The 18,200-nt window shown below is 40.4% G+C and overlaps 1 protein-coding gene across 1 annotated transcript in view; it reads right to left on the reverse strand.

Annotated features, from left to right (window-relative positions):
* The window catches only part of RYR2 (ryanodine receptor 2), a 908,577-nt gene that overhangs the window by 618,953 nt on the left and 271,424 nt on the right, over nucleotides 1–18,200 (reverse strand). Inside the window, 3 exon segments of the mRNA XM_030194683.1 lie at nucleotides 998–1,081; nucleotides 7,247–7,350; nucleotides 12,820–12,924. Coding sequence (XP_030050543.1) covers nucleotides 998–1,081; nucleotides 7,247–7,350; nucleotides 12,820–12,924 — 293 coding nt within the window.

Below are 18,200 nucleotides of genomic sequence, written 5' to 3' on the forward strand. Positions count from 1 at the left end.
TAAAACTGGCTTACAAAAATGGACTACCTCATGGACTACTGGAAACAAAACAGGGCACACTCTGACCCAGTTAGCAAGGGGGAAAAGCACCATGGGAGTAGAGCCCAGTACCCTACACCCACCACAAAGCATTGCTAATGTGACTCTGCAGGGCATCTAACAGAAAAGGTGTCACACTCACTCGAGCGCCACATCGCAACCAGGGAAAGGCTGTCGGAGGATACAACACATTCTACTGTCATGGAGGTGGGTACTTCATTTGAGGCTGGCATACAGGCTGGCAAAAAAGGTTTTTAGTTTTATTTTTTTAGTATGGGAGGGGGTTGGTGACCACTGGGGGAGTATGGGGAGGTCATCCCCCATTCTCTCCAGTGGTCATCTGGTCATTTGGTGCACCTTTTTGAGGCTTGGTCGCGAAAATAAAAGGACCAAGTAAACCCGGCGATATACTACTTATTGCCGTTCTTTTTTTTCCATTATCGCCGAAAGTCGGCCATCTGGTAGCCATGCCCATGCCTGCCAACACACCCCTTTGAACTTTGTCCGGCAACGCGACAGGAAAGCGGCGATGTTGCCAAAAAAGCGGCTTTCGATTATACAGATTTGGCCGCTTTTCCGAGATCGCCAGCCATCTCCCGATTTATGTCGGAAAATGGCCGGCGATTACTTTCGAAAATGAGCTGGACAGGCGCTCTGAGAAAACGCATCAAAAATGTGGCTGTCCAAGTATCCTTGAATTGTAGTTTGGTACACACCTCCTATAAGATGACCAAAAACCTTTTTTTGTTTGTTTCAACTGAAACCAAACCTGTAACCGAATTTTGTCGCTCAATTTTGTCCAAAACCAAAATCATAACTGAAATCATTCATCCCTAATCATAATTGTCCCCCCCCCCCCCCCCCCCAAGTCATGGCAGCCATTTTGAGATTGGAGCTGGCATGAATAGGCAATCACTCCTACCCTCTGAAGATATCTAAACATGTCCTCTAGTCTTACTTTTTTGGAAGTTTCACAGTTTTCACTTTTTCTTCAGCATGTTCGTCAGTGATTCCCACATGACAGCCTAAGGCCAAGAGTGTTCTAGAGCAAAAAAATACAAGAAAGGTAGAATTATTTTCTGTATCATTTCAGTAGCTGGTATTAGATACAATAACGGCATATGGGAAACAAGGACAATGATTCTCATTGCCTCTCTTCCTCTCTGTATTAGAATTATTGAGCCTAACTTGAAATTATCAGATCTATAGCAGGCAAAGAAAAAACGGTTATAGTTGTAGAGTTTTAGTTTCTATGTTCCTTTCCATTGAATCCATTTATTTTATTTTAATTTATTTAACTTTAGATACCATTTTTCTGGCAGTAATTTCAGATTTGGTGCGCGCCCATACCACCTGGATGTTTTATTTATTTCCACCCATGCGTGTTGTTTCTGGCGGTAATTGGCACGTGCTGAACAGTCACCGCACATGAGTCTTTACCACTAGATCAATGGGTGGCGTTAAGGGCTCAGGCCGGTTTTGGGTGTGTGCTGGTTTCAGTTTTACCACAGGCCCTTTTCCCGTCCCATTAAAAAAAGTCCTTTTTTTGCAGACCCAGTAAAAACTGGCCTGGCACGCTTAATACACGCACCTACACTACCACAGGCCACTTTTTGCCACTGCTTAGTAAAAGGACCCCTTTGTGCTTTTGCACTTATGGACACCTATTTTGTAGGCAGTATAGGCTTATGTACAAATTCTGTGCTAATCATGTAGCGCATGGAAATGTAGATGTGCTGGTTGGTGCAGGAATGCCCACTTTCTTCCCCAACTTGTACACACAAACCAGGACTTATAGCCACCAACTTCAAGAGAGTGCTGTGAAACTGTTTCACAGCACTCTCTTGAAGTTGGTGGCTATAAGTCCTGGTTTGTGTGTACAAGTTATTGAATGTTACCAGAGACATTGATATTGTGGATTCGTTTTCTGTTGGTGGACTTTCTTCCCCAGACATGCCCCCTCTGTGCTAAAAAAATAAAATACTTTTTAGAGTGTTGCTTGCATACTGAAATCAAACAATTTCTGCAGAATGCCTGAGCATGTGGTAAGCCATTTTAAGCTGCGGTAAGCATACGCTAACACTTACTACAGCTTAGTAAAAGGACTCCTATCAGCATTAGAATAGACGGTTTTCCAGAAGTTATCTTTTTATCCTATTTATATTCAGGTTTGTAATGTTTTATTCATCTCAGGGCTTTCTCCACCCAGTCCCATCGATCCTAGCTCTAAGCTCTCTTCAGTAGGTTGGCCAGTCTGCTTTTGGAAGACCCTTTGCCCCTTCTTCTACCCTATTGTTCAAGAGTGAACTATTTAGACCATTTGTTTTATGTTCCACATTTTGGTGACATCCTGAATGCTTCTATTGCCATCTGCCACCTACTTCCTCTAGTTTTAGTACACATCAGAATATTACATTTAAAATCTGCTCACTAACGCACAAGATAATTTATGGAGAAGCCCATGAATATATGCTCCATCTCATCGATCTACCTTCTACAAATGTGCTAATAACTGCAAGGACCTACCTCAGTCTACATTAGCCCAACTGCAGAAATGTTAAATACAAGACCCTTTTTGCTTCGTCCTTCCCCTACATCAGTCTAAAATTCTGGAATGTTCTGCCGAGACAACTAAAAGAACTAGTCGACCACCACCTGTTCAAAAAGTCTTTAAAAACATTCTTATTCGCCAAAGCTTATTCCACTGGCAACTCCTATGTTTAACCTCTCTCCCTTCCTGACTGTACATGGTTATCTGCCGGTTGCTTTGCCCCTATCTTTCACCCCTTGTTTTCTACTGTTCCATTCCCTGACTGTCTGAATCTGAAACTGAGTCATCTTTGCATTGTATTTTTTCCTCTTGAATTATTGTAAGCCACATTGCGCCTGCTCCTGTGGGAAAATGTGGGGTACAAATGCACCAAAATAAATAAATAAATATGATCTGAATGTCATACTTAGGATCCTTCTTTCTGCCACAGAAAGATGAAGATGGAGACCACTGTTACAGTGTAACTTTTTATTTCCATATATGAACCCAACTACCTATGGGGCCCTGTAACTAAAGGGTTGCTGCGTGGCAACCTGCAACTATCATCGGCCCAACGGAGGTGCTGGTGGAAGTTCCACCCCCAACATACGCCATTTCCAGTGCTATCTGAAATACTGAAAAAATATTTCCGCAGGCGGTTACCCAGAGGTAATCAGGCAGCATTGAACACTGCCTAGTTACCACCAGGTTAGCGTTGGAGCTCTTACTGCCACCGCAATGAGTGGCGGTAAGTGCTCCCCCTCAAAATGGCCACGCGGCAAGTGCGAACTTACCACACGGCTATTTAATTTTTGGTTATTTTCAACCGTTGTGGTAAAGGGGCCCTGATGTGCAGCAAAAATGGCCATTTTACCACAACTTAGTAAAAGGGCCCCCAGATATCTAAAACTGTCTTCTTTATAGGTTTTAAGACACACCTTGAGATCTGCTATACAGTCTTACCTTTCATATCCCAAGTAGGGTGAATATGTAAATATTTTGAATAATGATAAAAATACACAGGATAGAAGCCATAATTGTTTTGAAGACAGTAATCATTCTGTAAAGAAAATTATTTTTGCTACACCTCTGTATTTGAAGTCCATTTTGCAACTTTTAAATGGACAGATAATGCTAAGTAAATAGACTGAAGCATGTCCCAAATACAGAGAGAGGTCTGTACTACAACTGATGCATTCATGGAAAAAGTTGTCCAGTTATGAAGCCAGTGTTTCAAACATTTAAAATTAATATACAAAACCGTGACTACGGCTTTCCAAGTTGTACAGTAAATTAATATGAGAACAAGGAATGGGCAAACAATGTATAGATCGAAAATGTGTAGGGAATTATATAAATAGACAGAAATGAAGGAGGTCGTTTTTGTACTGTACTATCTTCCCGAAAATGTCACTCCATCACATATTCTTTTTTAAAATTATTATTTGTCATTCCTGCAGTCACTATATTGCTTTATACTCCCTTTGTCTTACTTAGCAAACTACTTTAAAGTGTGCTGAGAAATATCAACAATCTAACAAAATAAAATAAGGCCAATTATGTTTGACTTAAGACTTTTGGGGTTTTTACAGATGTGGGCTGTTAGTGCTTATCTAATCTACATGGCTGTGAGGAAAACTATACCAACTAAGCAAGAAAGAAGATAATTAAAGGTAGTAAAATATCCCCGAAGCTGCAGACAGATGTTTCATGATGAGGAAAGAAACTCAGATGCAAATGGCAAGAATGTTATATTTCAACAAGCTTGCCAGCTGGCCTGAATGTCTCCTGGTATGTTGCACAGAAATAGTATTAGCAGTACTTCTAGTCTATGTATAAGGTCATCTGTGTTACATATGTACTTTTATATGTTCTTAGGTTTTATTGTTTTAATGCTGTATTATATTATCACTTGGTTAGTTTTGTTTTGTTTATCATGATTTATCTGTATTATGTATGTAACATTGTTCTCCAACTAGAATTGTGAAGATAGTGCAGAATACAAGTCTTGATTTAAAAATAAATAAATGTGATAAGCCTGAAGATATCTTCCTAGAGGATTAATGTCTACATTAAAGAGGTGCTTGTGCTAGAGATTCAGAGACCTACCTCGGACTCTACAACTTGGAGAAAAGATGGCAGAGGGGAGATTTGATAGAGGTCTATAAAATAATGAGTGCAGTGGAACGGGTACACGTGAATCATTTGTTTACTCTTTACAAAACTACTAGGACTAGGGGGCATGTGATGAAGCTAGTATTTAAAACGAGTTGGAGAAAAATTTTCTTCACTCAACGTTTAATTAAACTCTGGAGTTCATTGCCAGAGAATGTGGTAAAGGTGGTTAGCTTAACAGGATTTAAAAAAAGGTTTGGACAGCTTTCTTAAGGAAAAGTCCCTAGACCATTATTAAAATGGACTTGGGGAAAATCCACTGCATATTTCTGGGATAAGCAGCATAAAATGTATTGTACTTTTTTGGAGGCCTTACCAGGTATTTGTGACCTGGATTGGCCACTGTTGGAAACAGGATTCTGGGCTTGATGGACCTTTGGTCTTTCCCAGTATGGCAATACTTATGCATTTATGTACTTCAGGAAATTCTATGAGTAAAATATTGCATCTTTTCATTTAAGAAATGAACTAAGGCATATCTTCTCAAGAAACCAATGACTATTTCCTATGCTCTAATAGTTATTTTGCCAATCAATGTAAAACACAGCATCATACGACCTTGTAAATGTAACTGAATCAATGAAATCTGTAACAACTGTTAAATGTAAGCCACATTGAACTGAAACTCATTTTTGGATAATTGTGGGATACAAGTATGAATAAATAAAATAAAAATAAAAGGTAGTACACGTGGAGGGGCATAATCGAACGGCACTGGCGAAATCGCTGGCCGGACATCTTCGGAGCCGGCTCCACAAGAGGGTGCAGCCAAGCATATTTTCGAAATACGCTTGGTGTCGGCCAAATCGCTCGCCGGGTTTACAGCAGGATTGCCGGGTTTACATGAGATGGCCGGCTTCGTTTTCCAGCCATAATGGAAACCGGGCCCGGCCATCTCAAACCCGGCGAAATGCAAGGCATTTGGGTGTGGGAGGAGCCAGCATTTGTAGTGCACTGGCCCCCCTGACATGCCAGGACACCAACAAGGCACCCTAGGGGACACATAACAAAATTAAAAAAAAATAGTTTCCAGGTGCATAGTACCCTTACCTTGGGTGCTGAGCGCCTCAAATCCCCCCCAAACCCACTCCCCACAACTCTACACCATTACCATAGCTCTAAGGGGTGAAAGGGGGCACCTACATGTGAGTACAGTGGGTTTTGGGGGGTTTTGGAGGGCTCAACATTAACCACCACAAGTGTAACAGGTAGGGGGGGATGGGCCTGGGTCCACCTGGCTGAAGTGCACTGCACCCACTAAAACCTGCTCCAGGGACCTGCATACTGCTGTCAGGGAGCTGGGTATGACATTTCAGGCTGGCATACAGGCTGGCAAAAAATGTTTTATTGGGTAAGGGTACTATGCACCTGGAAGCTATTGAAGGTTGGCCGGCGCTGGCGAACTCCCGATTTGTGTCGGAAGATCGCCGGTGATCCCTTTCGAAAATGAGCTAGATAGATAACTTTCCCCCTTAGTGGTAAAATAACACACCTTAAAAGTAGCCCAAGTGGCAGGTGCCATCTTGGTCACTGTTGTCACCTCCCCTAGTGTAAAGGTAAAAGGAACTTTAGTTTCTGATAAATCATGGGTCCCTTTTCCTAAGCCATGTAAGCATCTATGCGCGCCCAACGTGCACCAAAATGGAGCTATCGCCCGACTACCGCATGGCTCTTACAGTAATTTCATTTTTGGCAGTGGTATTTGACATGCGTAGGTCATTACCACCGGTAGGTCAATGGCTAACGGTAAGGTCTCAGACCCCAAATGGACGCGTGGCAATTTTCATTTTGCTGCGCATTTATTTTCGGCAAAAATTTGAAAAGGGCATTTTTTTTGCAGGTGTGCTGAAAAATGATTCTGCGCGTACCCAAAACACGCGTCTACACTTCTGCAGGCCATTTTTCAGCACATCTTAATAAAAGGACACCCATGTTATCTTATCTCTTTTAAAGAGCAATATCTTCTCATTCTGTAAGTTAAACCGGGCAATCATACTCTTTTTGCAAATTTGTCAGAGCTATATAGGGAGTATACAGCTTAAATTGCCCAGGTGAAACTGTGAAATGAACACTCACCAACCGGTTCATAATCATGCACTCACATTAACCACCCATATCACTAATGTGGACACATAAATGGATACATATTTGACAATCTCTCCCTCCCCTTTCCCTTACCCTATCCCTTTGCAGCAAATCTGTTGACATGGAAAATGAACATCACTGCTGATAAACACCAAAAGGCTTCATTGTACATGTACAATTCAATAAATTATGATACCCCATATTTATGTTGAGCAGAGCAAAGACCCTGTAAAATCCAGTTCTCTTCTCATTTATACTGTTTATAACTGACTCTCATTTATAAATGACATTTCATGTTAACATAAGGATAGCGGTAATGTCTGATTTCATATTTTGGCACTTGGATGTCCTCTGAGAAAACTCTAGTTTTAAAGACAAATATTTACTTCTGTCAACAGTAATCTGCTAGTAGCTTACTTCAGTGTCTCAAGTGACATCTGTAAATTGTAGTTTCGCTCTTGTTCAGGAAGCCTTGAAAACTCTACCAAGCATGGGTGTTGTCTTTTGTTGTCATCTCTAACCTGCAGGGGAATACGAGATAGTTAATGTCCAGATGTCTACTAAAAACAATTTTTTAATGTGCCAAGGAGAAAGGGGCAATCCGGAACTACCGCTGGCCCAATGGGGACACCGGCAGTAGTTCCACCCCCAGCATGAGGCATTTCCAGCACTAGCGAAAATATTCAAAAAGAATTTCCACAGGGGGGTTACCCAGTGGTATTTAGACAACGCTGTGTGTTATCCAGTTACCGCCAGGTTAGCACAACAGCCCTTATCACCACTTGAATGGGTGGCGGTAAGTGCTGCCCCCCCCCCCCCCCCCCCCCCCCCCCCCGCATGGCCACACGGTAAGAGCAATCTTACCACATGGCTATGTCTTTTTTAAATAATCACAACATCCGTCATATCCCACTCAAAATTTAACAGAACCCTGAAAACCTCAGCGGTGCACCTTACATACAGATAATATTTAATGCAACGTTTTGTTGCACCCACCTCATCATCGGTTCTCAAGAGGTTCAAAAGCCAATTTATAATGAATTTATATATTGATATCTAAACTTCTCCATGGATAATGTCTTCTTCATATAAACATTATAATGAAAAGGAACTGCAAATATCTTATAGCATGCACTTATCTTGAGCAAAGCATAAGTCAGAAGGGGGATAAATCGTCCAACACGATCACATTTTGCCCCCCAGGGCTGTTTCAAGAACTATCCCCTCTAATATAATAATTCAATAAATTCAAAAGGATATCCATGAGAAAAATGCCCCCCTGGACCAATCTCCCCAAAGGCACCATCACCACTCCACCTTTTACATCAAAAATTCTTCAGCGCCAGCTCAGCTCCTGCATATCAGAACTTTTCTGCCAAGATGGCAGCAGCGTTTACTTCAAAACTTATATACTATTTCCTATCTACTGACATCACCCAACCCCTGACTGGCTTATAACAATGATCTCTACTCCAGCTCCAAATTTAACCCTTTGGGTACTACCGTATTTAATTTAAAGATCCACTGTTGTTCCCTATAATTAATGTATCTAATTAATCTCATGAGTATCCTTTTGAATTTATTGAATTATTATATTAAAGGGGATGGTTCTTGAAACAGCCCTGGGGGGTGAAACATGATTGTGTCAGACGATTTATCCCCCGTCTGATTTATGCTCTGCCCGCTCAAGATAAGTGCATGCTATAAGACATTTGCAGTTAAGGTCCTTTTCATTATAATGTTTATGTGAAGAAGATATTATCCATGGGGAAGTTTAGACATCAATATATAAATTCATTATAAATTGGCTTTTGAACCTCTTGAGAACCGATGACAAAGTGGGTGCAACAAATCCTTGCATTAAATATTATCTATATGGGTTAGATTGTTTAAAGTGGAAGTTTGGGGGCAAGAGACAAGATGGTGTCCTGAAGAGAACGCTGTTAAACGGTTCTCCACCCGATTTCCCTCAACCTACAAAATGTTTACCTGAGCCATGCCAAAGCGGAGGGGCTGGCAGCGGGTGACCCCTCTCACAGCTGCTGGAGCTACGGGTCCGATGGAGCATTTTACAATGCCTGTTGGAACTGCGGGGCTGGATTCCTTGCTGCTAGAGGGAGTGACGGGAGGTTCCTCGCTCCCCCAGCTTGAGGCGGATGTCACCCTTAGCCCCGAAGAACGGAGCCCTCCGACGATGCCGGCAAGGGGTTGACTGCAGGGGCAGGAAGCACTCGGTGTCTCTGACCTGGGAGTGCTTCCTGCAGAGGGACTAGCTATCGGCCAAGAACTACTGGCTTCTGGAGTCGGAGAGGAAGGAGTCAGCATTATGGCAGAGGAGAACTTGGAACAGAAGATTACAAAGAAATTGATGGAATTGGCTGTTATCAGTAAGTCTTTTTTTTGCCTTCTAAACCTAAAAATATAACTCTTAACTTGATATGGGAAGCCCTAGTGGGGCTGGAGAACTCTTTTTCTCAAAAGCTATCTCAGATGCTCCAAGCAATTCAATTACCTTTGGAAAAGATTACAAATTTAGAAACAAAAATGAGCAATACTGAGAAAACTTTAATGGCTAACAACAAAGCTTTAAAAACTTGCCAGCAAATACAAAATAATTTGATAAAGGAGAATATATTATTATATCAAAAGACTGAACATTTGGAAAATCAACTAAGAGCAAAAACTCTTAGGTTGATTAATTTTCCAAAAACTCTATTAATGGCCCCACTAATAATCTTTAAGAAATATTTGTCAGAAATCCTGAAGATACCTGAACAAGCTTATCCACCCGTTTCAAGAATTTATTATTTACCACCATATAAGATAGAGAAACAAAAAGATAGAGTGGGCCAACAAGAACAAAGACCAGAAGCTTCATTTGACATTTTGAATTTAACACAAACACATCAAGAAGACGAAGAAACGGTGATTCCAGCAACACTGATTGACTTTTTTGTACTAGAACTCGACCGGGACTGGGTGCGCAAACAATTTTTTTCAAAATCGTGATGAACTTTTCATGAAAAACAAAATTAGAATATTTCTAGATATTACGAGAGCAACACAAAAGAGACGTCAAGCCTTTTTAAAGCTCCGTCCTAGGGTTCTACAGTTAGGCGGACTATTTTGGTTAAACTTTCCATGTAAATGCGTGATAAAAGTTAATTCAGTTAAATATATATTTTTTGAAGCAATTCAACTAATTAATTTTCTAGATTCTAAGCTAGTACCTGTCATTCCCACTCAACAACCATTGGCTTTGTCTACATCTACTCCGTAAAATAAAAGTCTAGGCATATTATGTTTCTCTTCTATTTCTAAGTAATGTACTTATAGAAAAAGTTTTCATGGAATTTTACCTTGTCTCCCCCAAAATTGTGGACTTGAAAAAGATGAGATAGAATATTGTTTCCTTATAATTTGAATTTGTAATGAAAAGATTTATCCTTTCTTCTTTTTTTGCATAGCAAGTGTTCTTGTAAAAAATTGTTAAAACTTACAAAAAAAATTATTATCTATACGTAAGGTGCACCGCTGAGGTTTTTGGGGCTCTGTTACATTTTGAGTGGGATATGATGGATATTATGATTATTGATTAGCTTTTCCCACTTTAGTTGATAGCCTATCTTTGTATATTGCTATAAGAACATGTCTTTTTTCAGTCATTTTACCCGCCGCGATATAAAGGGCCTCAGTGCGCAGCAAAAACAGCCCCCACCATTAGCGCAGAACTCTTTTTACCTCAGCTTAGTAAAAGGGCCCCAAAGTTACATAAAGGCTTTATGGTACATAAGTATGAGGTAAATATTCAGCCAGTGATGGTCAACAGTTTTTTGTCCTCTAGTAGCATTATGCCCAGATATTCAATGTTGGGCTATGTGTAGCTTGATACAAACAACATGCAATCTGTTTAACAGCATAGCAGTAATAAATGGCCAAATGTTGGCGTAATACAAAGAACAAGGAGGTAAACTTGCAGGCAGGCAAATTAAATCCTAGTGATAGCAATAATATCATACACTGAGTGGCATTATAAGAATGACGGACATCTCAGAATATGGGTGTCCAAGTCAGAACATCACAAATGGATGTCCATCTCACATAGAACAGGAAAATACATGTGAGATGGACATCCATGTACTGGAAGTTTCCAGCATGAACATCCATTTTACAAACTAAAACATCCAAATTATGAACAGGGGGAAATAAGGGACCTGGATGTCTGTGTGACAGCATAGGAACATCCATCTTATAAGAAGACCACACAGACATACATGCAGAGCAGAAGGGTAACTTAATGGTTAGAGCAGTGGGCTGAGCATCAGGACACCTAGGTTCAAATCCAGTTTCAGCTGTTTGTGATATTTTTTTTCTTAAATTGTGAGCCCTTCAGCAACATAAAATTACTGTGGTTGAATGTACACCACTTCACTAACCTTCAGACTTGCGGGTATCTTATATTCAGATACAGTAAGTATTTTTCTGTCCCTGGAGGGCTCACAATATATTTAAAAAAAAAGCTGGCATGTGATTTGACCCTGGGTCCCTTGGCACGCAATCCACCTCACTAACTGTTAGGCCTCAGACCTCCATGCTGCTAGGGTGGTGGCACTGGGTGCAACTTTTATATTACGTTTTCCTTGTTATTGTAATGTAATGCTTGAGGGTAAACAGTTTCAATTTGTAGACCCAAAACAGTTAAAACAATTTCTAGATGCTAGAGTGGAATTGAATGTTGTGTGCCCTCCCTAAATGCAGGCTGGGGTCTGAACCAGAGGTTGCAACCACTAGTCCTTAATTATTGCTATATGTTTTACTTTAAATTCTAAATTCTTGGATTCCAAAATTTCCTAACTTGTGGACAGAAAGGCTGTTAATGATATTTCTTTTTATTTTTTATTTTTGCCTTTTGTATAAATGCCGATTGCATATTCACGTATTGTGATGATATATGGAAATATATGAATAAAGAAATAATAATTAAAAAAAAAAAAGTATGTCCAGAATACCTGAAGCTGTCACAGAGCATGGCATCCCTTGCTAGTTTCACATTCAGAGCAGAGGGAGGGGGACAGCAACCACTGGAGGATTAAGGAGATGTTGTGCCTTAATCCCTCCAGTGAACATAGCACCTTTCTATAACCTTAACATGACAAGTACCAGGTCTAAATACAGATGCCCATCTTTTTAGACTTGGATGTCTCTTCTTCCCCTTCTGTGACTGGAGCTGGACAGCCATATTTTGGGCCTTCTTATACCTGCCCAAAACACACAACTTTGCCAGTGTTGGATGTCCATATCCTGGCTTTTTAAAATTGGGATTTGGACGTCCTAAACAAGAATGGATCTTCTCAAATAACCACTATTAAAATGGCTAAATAAAACATTTGTCTAAAAAGAATATGATAAACGTCAGCATTTGAAAGTCATTTTTATTATTAGTAGTAGTTGTATTATTATTATATGGGCTATTGCTACTAAAGATTATGGGGATCTTTTACTAAGGTGCTCTAGCAATTTTAGCAAAATCAGTTGATGCTAAACACTGAGACACCCATAGGACTACAATGGGTGTCTGAGCATTTAGAATCAGCTGATTTTTAGAGTGAGCTAAAAATGCTAGTGCAACTTAGTAAAGACCACCTATATCTGCTATTGATTTAAAAATAAACAGTTTTCAAGGAATTGAAAAAAAAAGCTGTTGCTCATTGAGAAGTTATTTCTCTATAGGGCTTATGATCTGAGGTCTTTTTCTCCTCTTAATGGAAAATTAAACTATTGTAAATGGTGGAACTGTAGGCAGATGGTGAATAGAAAAAGTAAAGACTGCATGTGATTTGTGGTCCTCTGAAATGAGTCTTTTCTTTTTTTAATGCTATAAAAAAAAATACCTGACATGTAAACAGGGCCATATACTCAGAATATCAAAATTGATCAGATCTGGAAATAAGGCTACAAAAAATTAAAATATAGACCATAGAGCTGCATACCGGCCCATACTGCCAGCCAAGTTCAATTTTATTCATAACCCAGAGCTCATGGATATTTTCTGCTAGCTTTTCTCGAATTCTTTCCAAATGAGGGGGCAACACAATCTAGAAAAAGAAAAAAAAAGATGCTATCATAAGTAATTGCACCTCACAAATAACCATTGCGGAGAATACAGAGGCAACTTATTATATATGACACAAGTACATTATAGCACATACAGAGGGGCATTTTTGATATGACGTTTAAATCAAACTGAATGTTTTGCTCTAAACTTTCCAAATTCAAATGGGGAAAAAAAAGCCATTTTTGAAACAGAAAAATATGTATCTTTTTGTTTTGAAACTGTCCATTTGCTAAATGTTTTGTGCCCAGTGCGTTTATCTTTTCAGTCCATTTTTAAAAAAACAAAAATGTCCAAGTGAAAAACGCACAAAATCAAGACATTGAGATGTAGAAGGAGCCAGCATTCCTAGCAGACCAGCCACACAGTCATCCCAGCAAAGCAGTGGGGAACCCTAGGGGGCACTGCAGGGGACTTCATATAAACGCTCCAGGTACACATCACACCATTACCCTCTTATATTGTATGCTGAACTCTCCAAAATCCACCAAAAACCCAGTGTACCCAACTGTACACCACTACAATAGCCTTTATGGCTGAAGGGGTAACCTAAATGTGGGAACAGTAGGTTTTTGGTGAGTGTGGGTGGGTTCACACTTTCCACCACAAGTGTAACAGGTAGAGTGGGATATGGGCATAGGTCCTCCTCTCTAGAATGCACTGCATGGACCAGTAGGCTACTCCAGGGATGTGCTTGCTGCTCTAATAGGACTGGCTATAACATCTGAAGGTGTCATACAGGCTGGTATGTACTGTTTCTATCATATCTTTGGGGAATGGAAGAGAGGGGTCAGTGACCACTGGGGGAGTAAAGAAGGGTCATGCCTTAATTCCTACAATGGTCACTTGGTCATATAGGGCACTTTTTTTGTTTTGTTACGAAAACAAATCCAAACCAAAATGTTTAAATTGTAGCCCCATACATTTTTGTTTTGTTCCATTATGGCGGAAAAATGTTCAAGTGTTAGTAACTGACAAATCCTGTCCTAAAATGCCCCTGACACGCCCCCTTGTGATTTGAACATACTGCTGACGAACTGTATACCAAAACGTTTAGAACATTGTTTTGAAAGTAGCGATTTGTACAAAACATCCAAATGCCACTTTATGACTCTTTTAAAATGTCTTTTGAAAATGAGCCCCACAATATTTTAAATGTTTTTGAGTAATGCCTAATTCCTGGCTTAACAGGCATGTAAAAGGTGATCTTTACAAGATTTCTATGAAGAAAGCAATAGATTTTATAAAAATACCCATTGCGTATGCAACCAAACTTAAGTGTATACATCCTGTACACATGAAACTGTACTTGGACTGGGTGGAGGTTAGAGATGTGCATTGGTCACTGCACATTCAGTTTGTTAGTTAGTGCTAAGTTGATTAAAGGCACATTATATTATGAATCAATGCATGTTAATTAGAAAGTTCTAACATGTGTTAAACACTTTTTTACTACAGCAAATGTTTGAGCTTTTCTCCAATTTTCAGACACTTTTGGGTTTGTTTCAAACAAGCTGAAAGTTTTTAGTCTGTGTATAACCCCCTAGTGGAGGTGTCCCCAGGGCAGAGTTGTGAAAGGATTAGTGTTTTTTCTTTTCTTGTTGTCTTTCAAATTGTAATTCCTGGTACGTCCAGCTTTCTTGCCATGTAAATCGCACGGAGCTCTGTTGGGCATGTTGCGATCCATAAGAAATAAAAGTCGTCATTTACTATATTACTATGCATTTGTTTAGCACATTTGCTTTTTCCTCCTCACTCTCCACATAGCTGTCCACAGCATTTTTAGTCTCACAATTCCATTTTTAGCCTTCTCCCATTCACTAATATACCTGGAAAAATTCTTGTCTCCCCTCCTTACATTTTTAGCCAGTTCTTCTACCCATGCTTTTCATCAAATGTATATCTCTCTCTTGTCTTCTTTCAGTTTCATCCGGTATTCTTTTCTGTGTTCCTCATCCTTAGTTTTTCTGCATTTCATGAATGCCAACTCTATTGACTTTAATTTTCAGCCACTTGTATTGTACATTGCTTGAATGATTTGCTGTTGAGTGATATATCAAATTAATAAACCTTGAACCTAGAATAGGGGTGCAGAGCAGATATGTGCGTAACTAGTAATTAGTGCCACCAATTTAGCAAATTACTTAATGTACATATCTGCAATCCATGTCCACACTTGTACACCTAACATTAGGGACCTATACAGAATTTGGAGACATGCATGTATACATATATTTTAGAAAAATGCGTGTATGTTGCAATGCCACCCTAGCACTGGAATCTTGAACCCTAGTGGGATTTGAGTGCGATTTGAACCCAGACACCAATGGGAGAAGAGAAACCCTGAATTGCCACCCTGCTAGCTACCCTGGAGACCCTTAGTAGGTACTCAGGAAGGGATCATAAGAATATAAGAATAGCCATACTGCTATTCTTCCAGCAGTGGCCAATCCAGGTCACAAGTACCTGGCAGAAACCCAATTAGTAGCACTATTCCATCCTACCCATCCAAGGGCAAGCAATGGTTTCCCCCATGTCTATCTCTACAACAGACTAGGGACTTTTCCTCCAAAAATTGTCCAAACCTTTTTAAAACCAGGATACACTAACCATCGTTACCACATCCTCCAACAACAAGTTCCAGAGCTTAACTATTTCTTCAGTGAAAAAAATATTTCCTCCTATTTGTTTTAAAAGTATTTCCATGCAATTTCATTGAGAGTCCCCAGGTCTTTGTACATTTTGAATGAGTGAAAAATTGATTTACCTCCACCTACACAACTCACGATTTTATAAACCTCAATAATATCCCCTCTTAGATGTCTAAGATGTCTTAGATCTCTTTTCCAAACTGAAGAGCTGTAACCTCTTTAGCCTTTCCTCACATGGGAGCAATTCCATCCCCTCAATCATTTGGGTCACTATTCTTTGAACCTTTTCTAATTCCGCTATATCTTTTTTGAGATACGGCAACCAGAATTGAATGCAATACTGAAGGTGAGGTCACACAATGGAGCGATACAGAGGCATTATATATTTTTGGTCTTATTTTGCATCCCTCTCCTAATTAGTCCTAGCATCCTGTTTGCTTTTTTGGCTGCCGCCGCACCACACTGGGCAGAAGATTTCAGCGTGTTGTCTACAGTGACACCTAGGTCTTTTCCTTGAGTGCTGACTCCTGAAGTGGACCCTAGCATCAGAAAACTATGATTCAAATTATTTTTCCCAATATGCATCACTTTACATTTGTCTACATTAAATTGTATCTGCTGTTTGGATTCCGAGTTTTTCAGTTTCCTACGGACTTCCTGCAATTTTTCACAATCCTCGTGTGTTATGACAACTTTGAATAGTTTTGTCTCATCTGCAAATGTAATCACCTCACTCGTCATTCCGATTTCCAGATCATTTATAAATATGTTAAATAGTACTAGTCCCAGTACAGATCCCTGCAGCACTCCACTGTTCAGCCTCCTCCATTGAGAAAAATGGCCATTTAACCCTACCCAGTGGTGTAGCAAGGGCGTGGCGGTGGGGGCGGTCCGCCCCGGGTGCACACCGCTGGGGGGGTGTCGGATCCGCTGGTTCCCTGCTCCCTCTGCCCCGGAACAGGTTACTTCCTGTTCCGGGGCAGAGGGAGCAGGGAACCAGCGGAACCGACACCCCCCCAGTGGCGTGCACATGGCAGGCAAGAATGCACTCGGGGGGGGGGGGGGGGCTTGGGTGATGCCCCGAGGGGGGGGGCTTGATGCACCGAGGGGGGGGTTGATGCGCCTGGGGGGTGCGCAGTGGCGAACCGCCCCGGGTGGCAGCTGCCCTCGCTACGCCACTGACCCTACCCTCTGTTTTCTGTCGAATAACCAATTCCTAAACCACAGAAGGACATTGCCTCCTATCCCATAACTTTTTAATTTTCTCAGGAGTCTTTCATGAGGTACTTTGTGAAAAGCTTTCTGAAAATCTAGATACACTACATCAATCAGCTCACCTTTATTAATGCTTTCAAAGAAATGGAGCAAATTGGTAAGGCAAGACCATCCTTGGCTGAATCCATGCTGACTCTGTCCCATTAAACCCTGTTTGTCAATGTGTTCTGTAATTTTATTCTTTATAATAGTTTCCACTATTTTGCCCAGCACTGAAATCGGGCTTAGCGATTTGTAATTTCCCGGATCACCCCTGGAACCCTTTTTAAACATTGGCGTCCAATTGGGAACCCTCCAATCTTCAGGTACTATGGATGATTTGAACAGGTTACAGATCACTAGCAGCAGATCAGCAATTTCATGTTTGAGTTCTTTCAATACCCTGGGGTGTATACATCCGGTCCAGGTGATATATCACTCTTTAACTTGTCAGTTTGGCTCACTACATTCTACCAAGTTCACAGAGATTTCTTTCAGTTCCTCCACATCATCACTCCTGAAAACAATTTCCAGTACAGTTAGATCTCTTGTATCTTCTTCTGTAAAGACTGAAGCAAAAAATTCATTCAATCTCTCTGCTATGGCCTTATCCTCCCTGAATGCTCCTTTTGCTCCTTCCTGGCCTAACAGTCTCACAGATTCCCTTGCAGGCTTTCTGCTTCTGATATACCTGAAAAAAGTGTTACTGTGAGTTTTTGTCTCTGTGGCAAGTTTTTCTTCATATTCTCTTTTAGCCTTCTTTATTAGTACTTTGCATCTGGCTTGATGGTTCTTATGTTGCTTCTTATTTTCTTGATTTGGCTCCTTTGTCCATTGTTTGAAGGATGTTCTTTTGGCTCTAATAGCCTTTTTCATCTCACCTTTTAACCATGCTGACTGTTAGTTCTTTTTTCCACCTTTGTTAATACATAGAATACATCTAGTCTAATGCACTGCTAAATAGTAGTAGTAGTAGTCTGGGCTTCTACGATGGTTTTTTTGAAACAACATCCATGCCTGATTTAAAGTCCTAACTTTTGCAGCTGACCTTTTTAGCTTCTTTTTAACCATTTTCCTCATTTTCTCATAGTTGCCCTGTCGATAATTAAAAACTGCTAAAGTAGATTTCCTTAGTGACTTCACTCCAGATATCAACTCAAATCTGATCATGTTATGATCACTGTTTCCCAGTGGATCCAACACCATTACCTCTCATACAATGCCACACATTCCACCAAGGAATAAGTCGGTGTGGGGGATTGAAGAAGGGGATTGGAAGTGGGGGAATTAGTTCAGGGGGAGTTCAGTAGTATGGGGTCTGATTTATGGATTGGGGGTGGTTTACAACCTGCAC

The sequence above is a fragment of the Microcaecilia unicolor genome, chromosome 3 (assembly GCF_901765095.1).
Source record: "Microcaecilia unicolor chromosome 3, aMicUni1.1, whole genome shotgun sequence".
In the NCBI taxonomy this organism is placed as follows: Eukaryota; Metazoa; Chordata; class Amphibia; order Gymnophiona; family Siphonopidae; genus Microcaecilia; species Microcaecilia unicolor.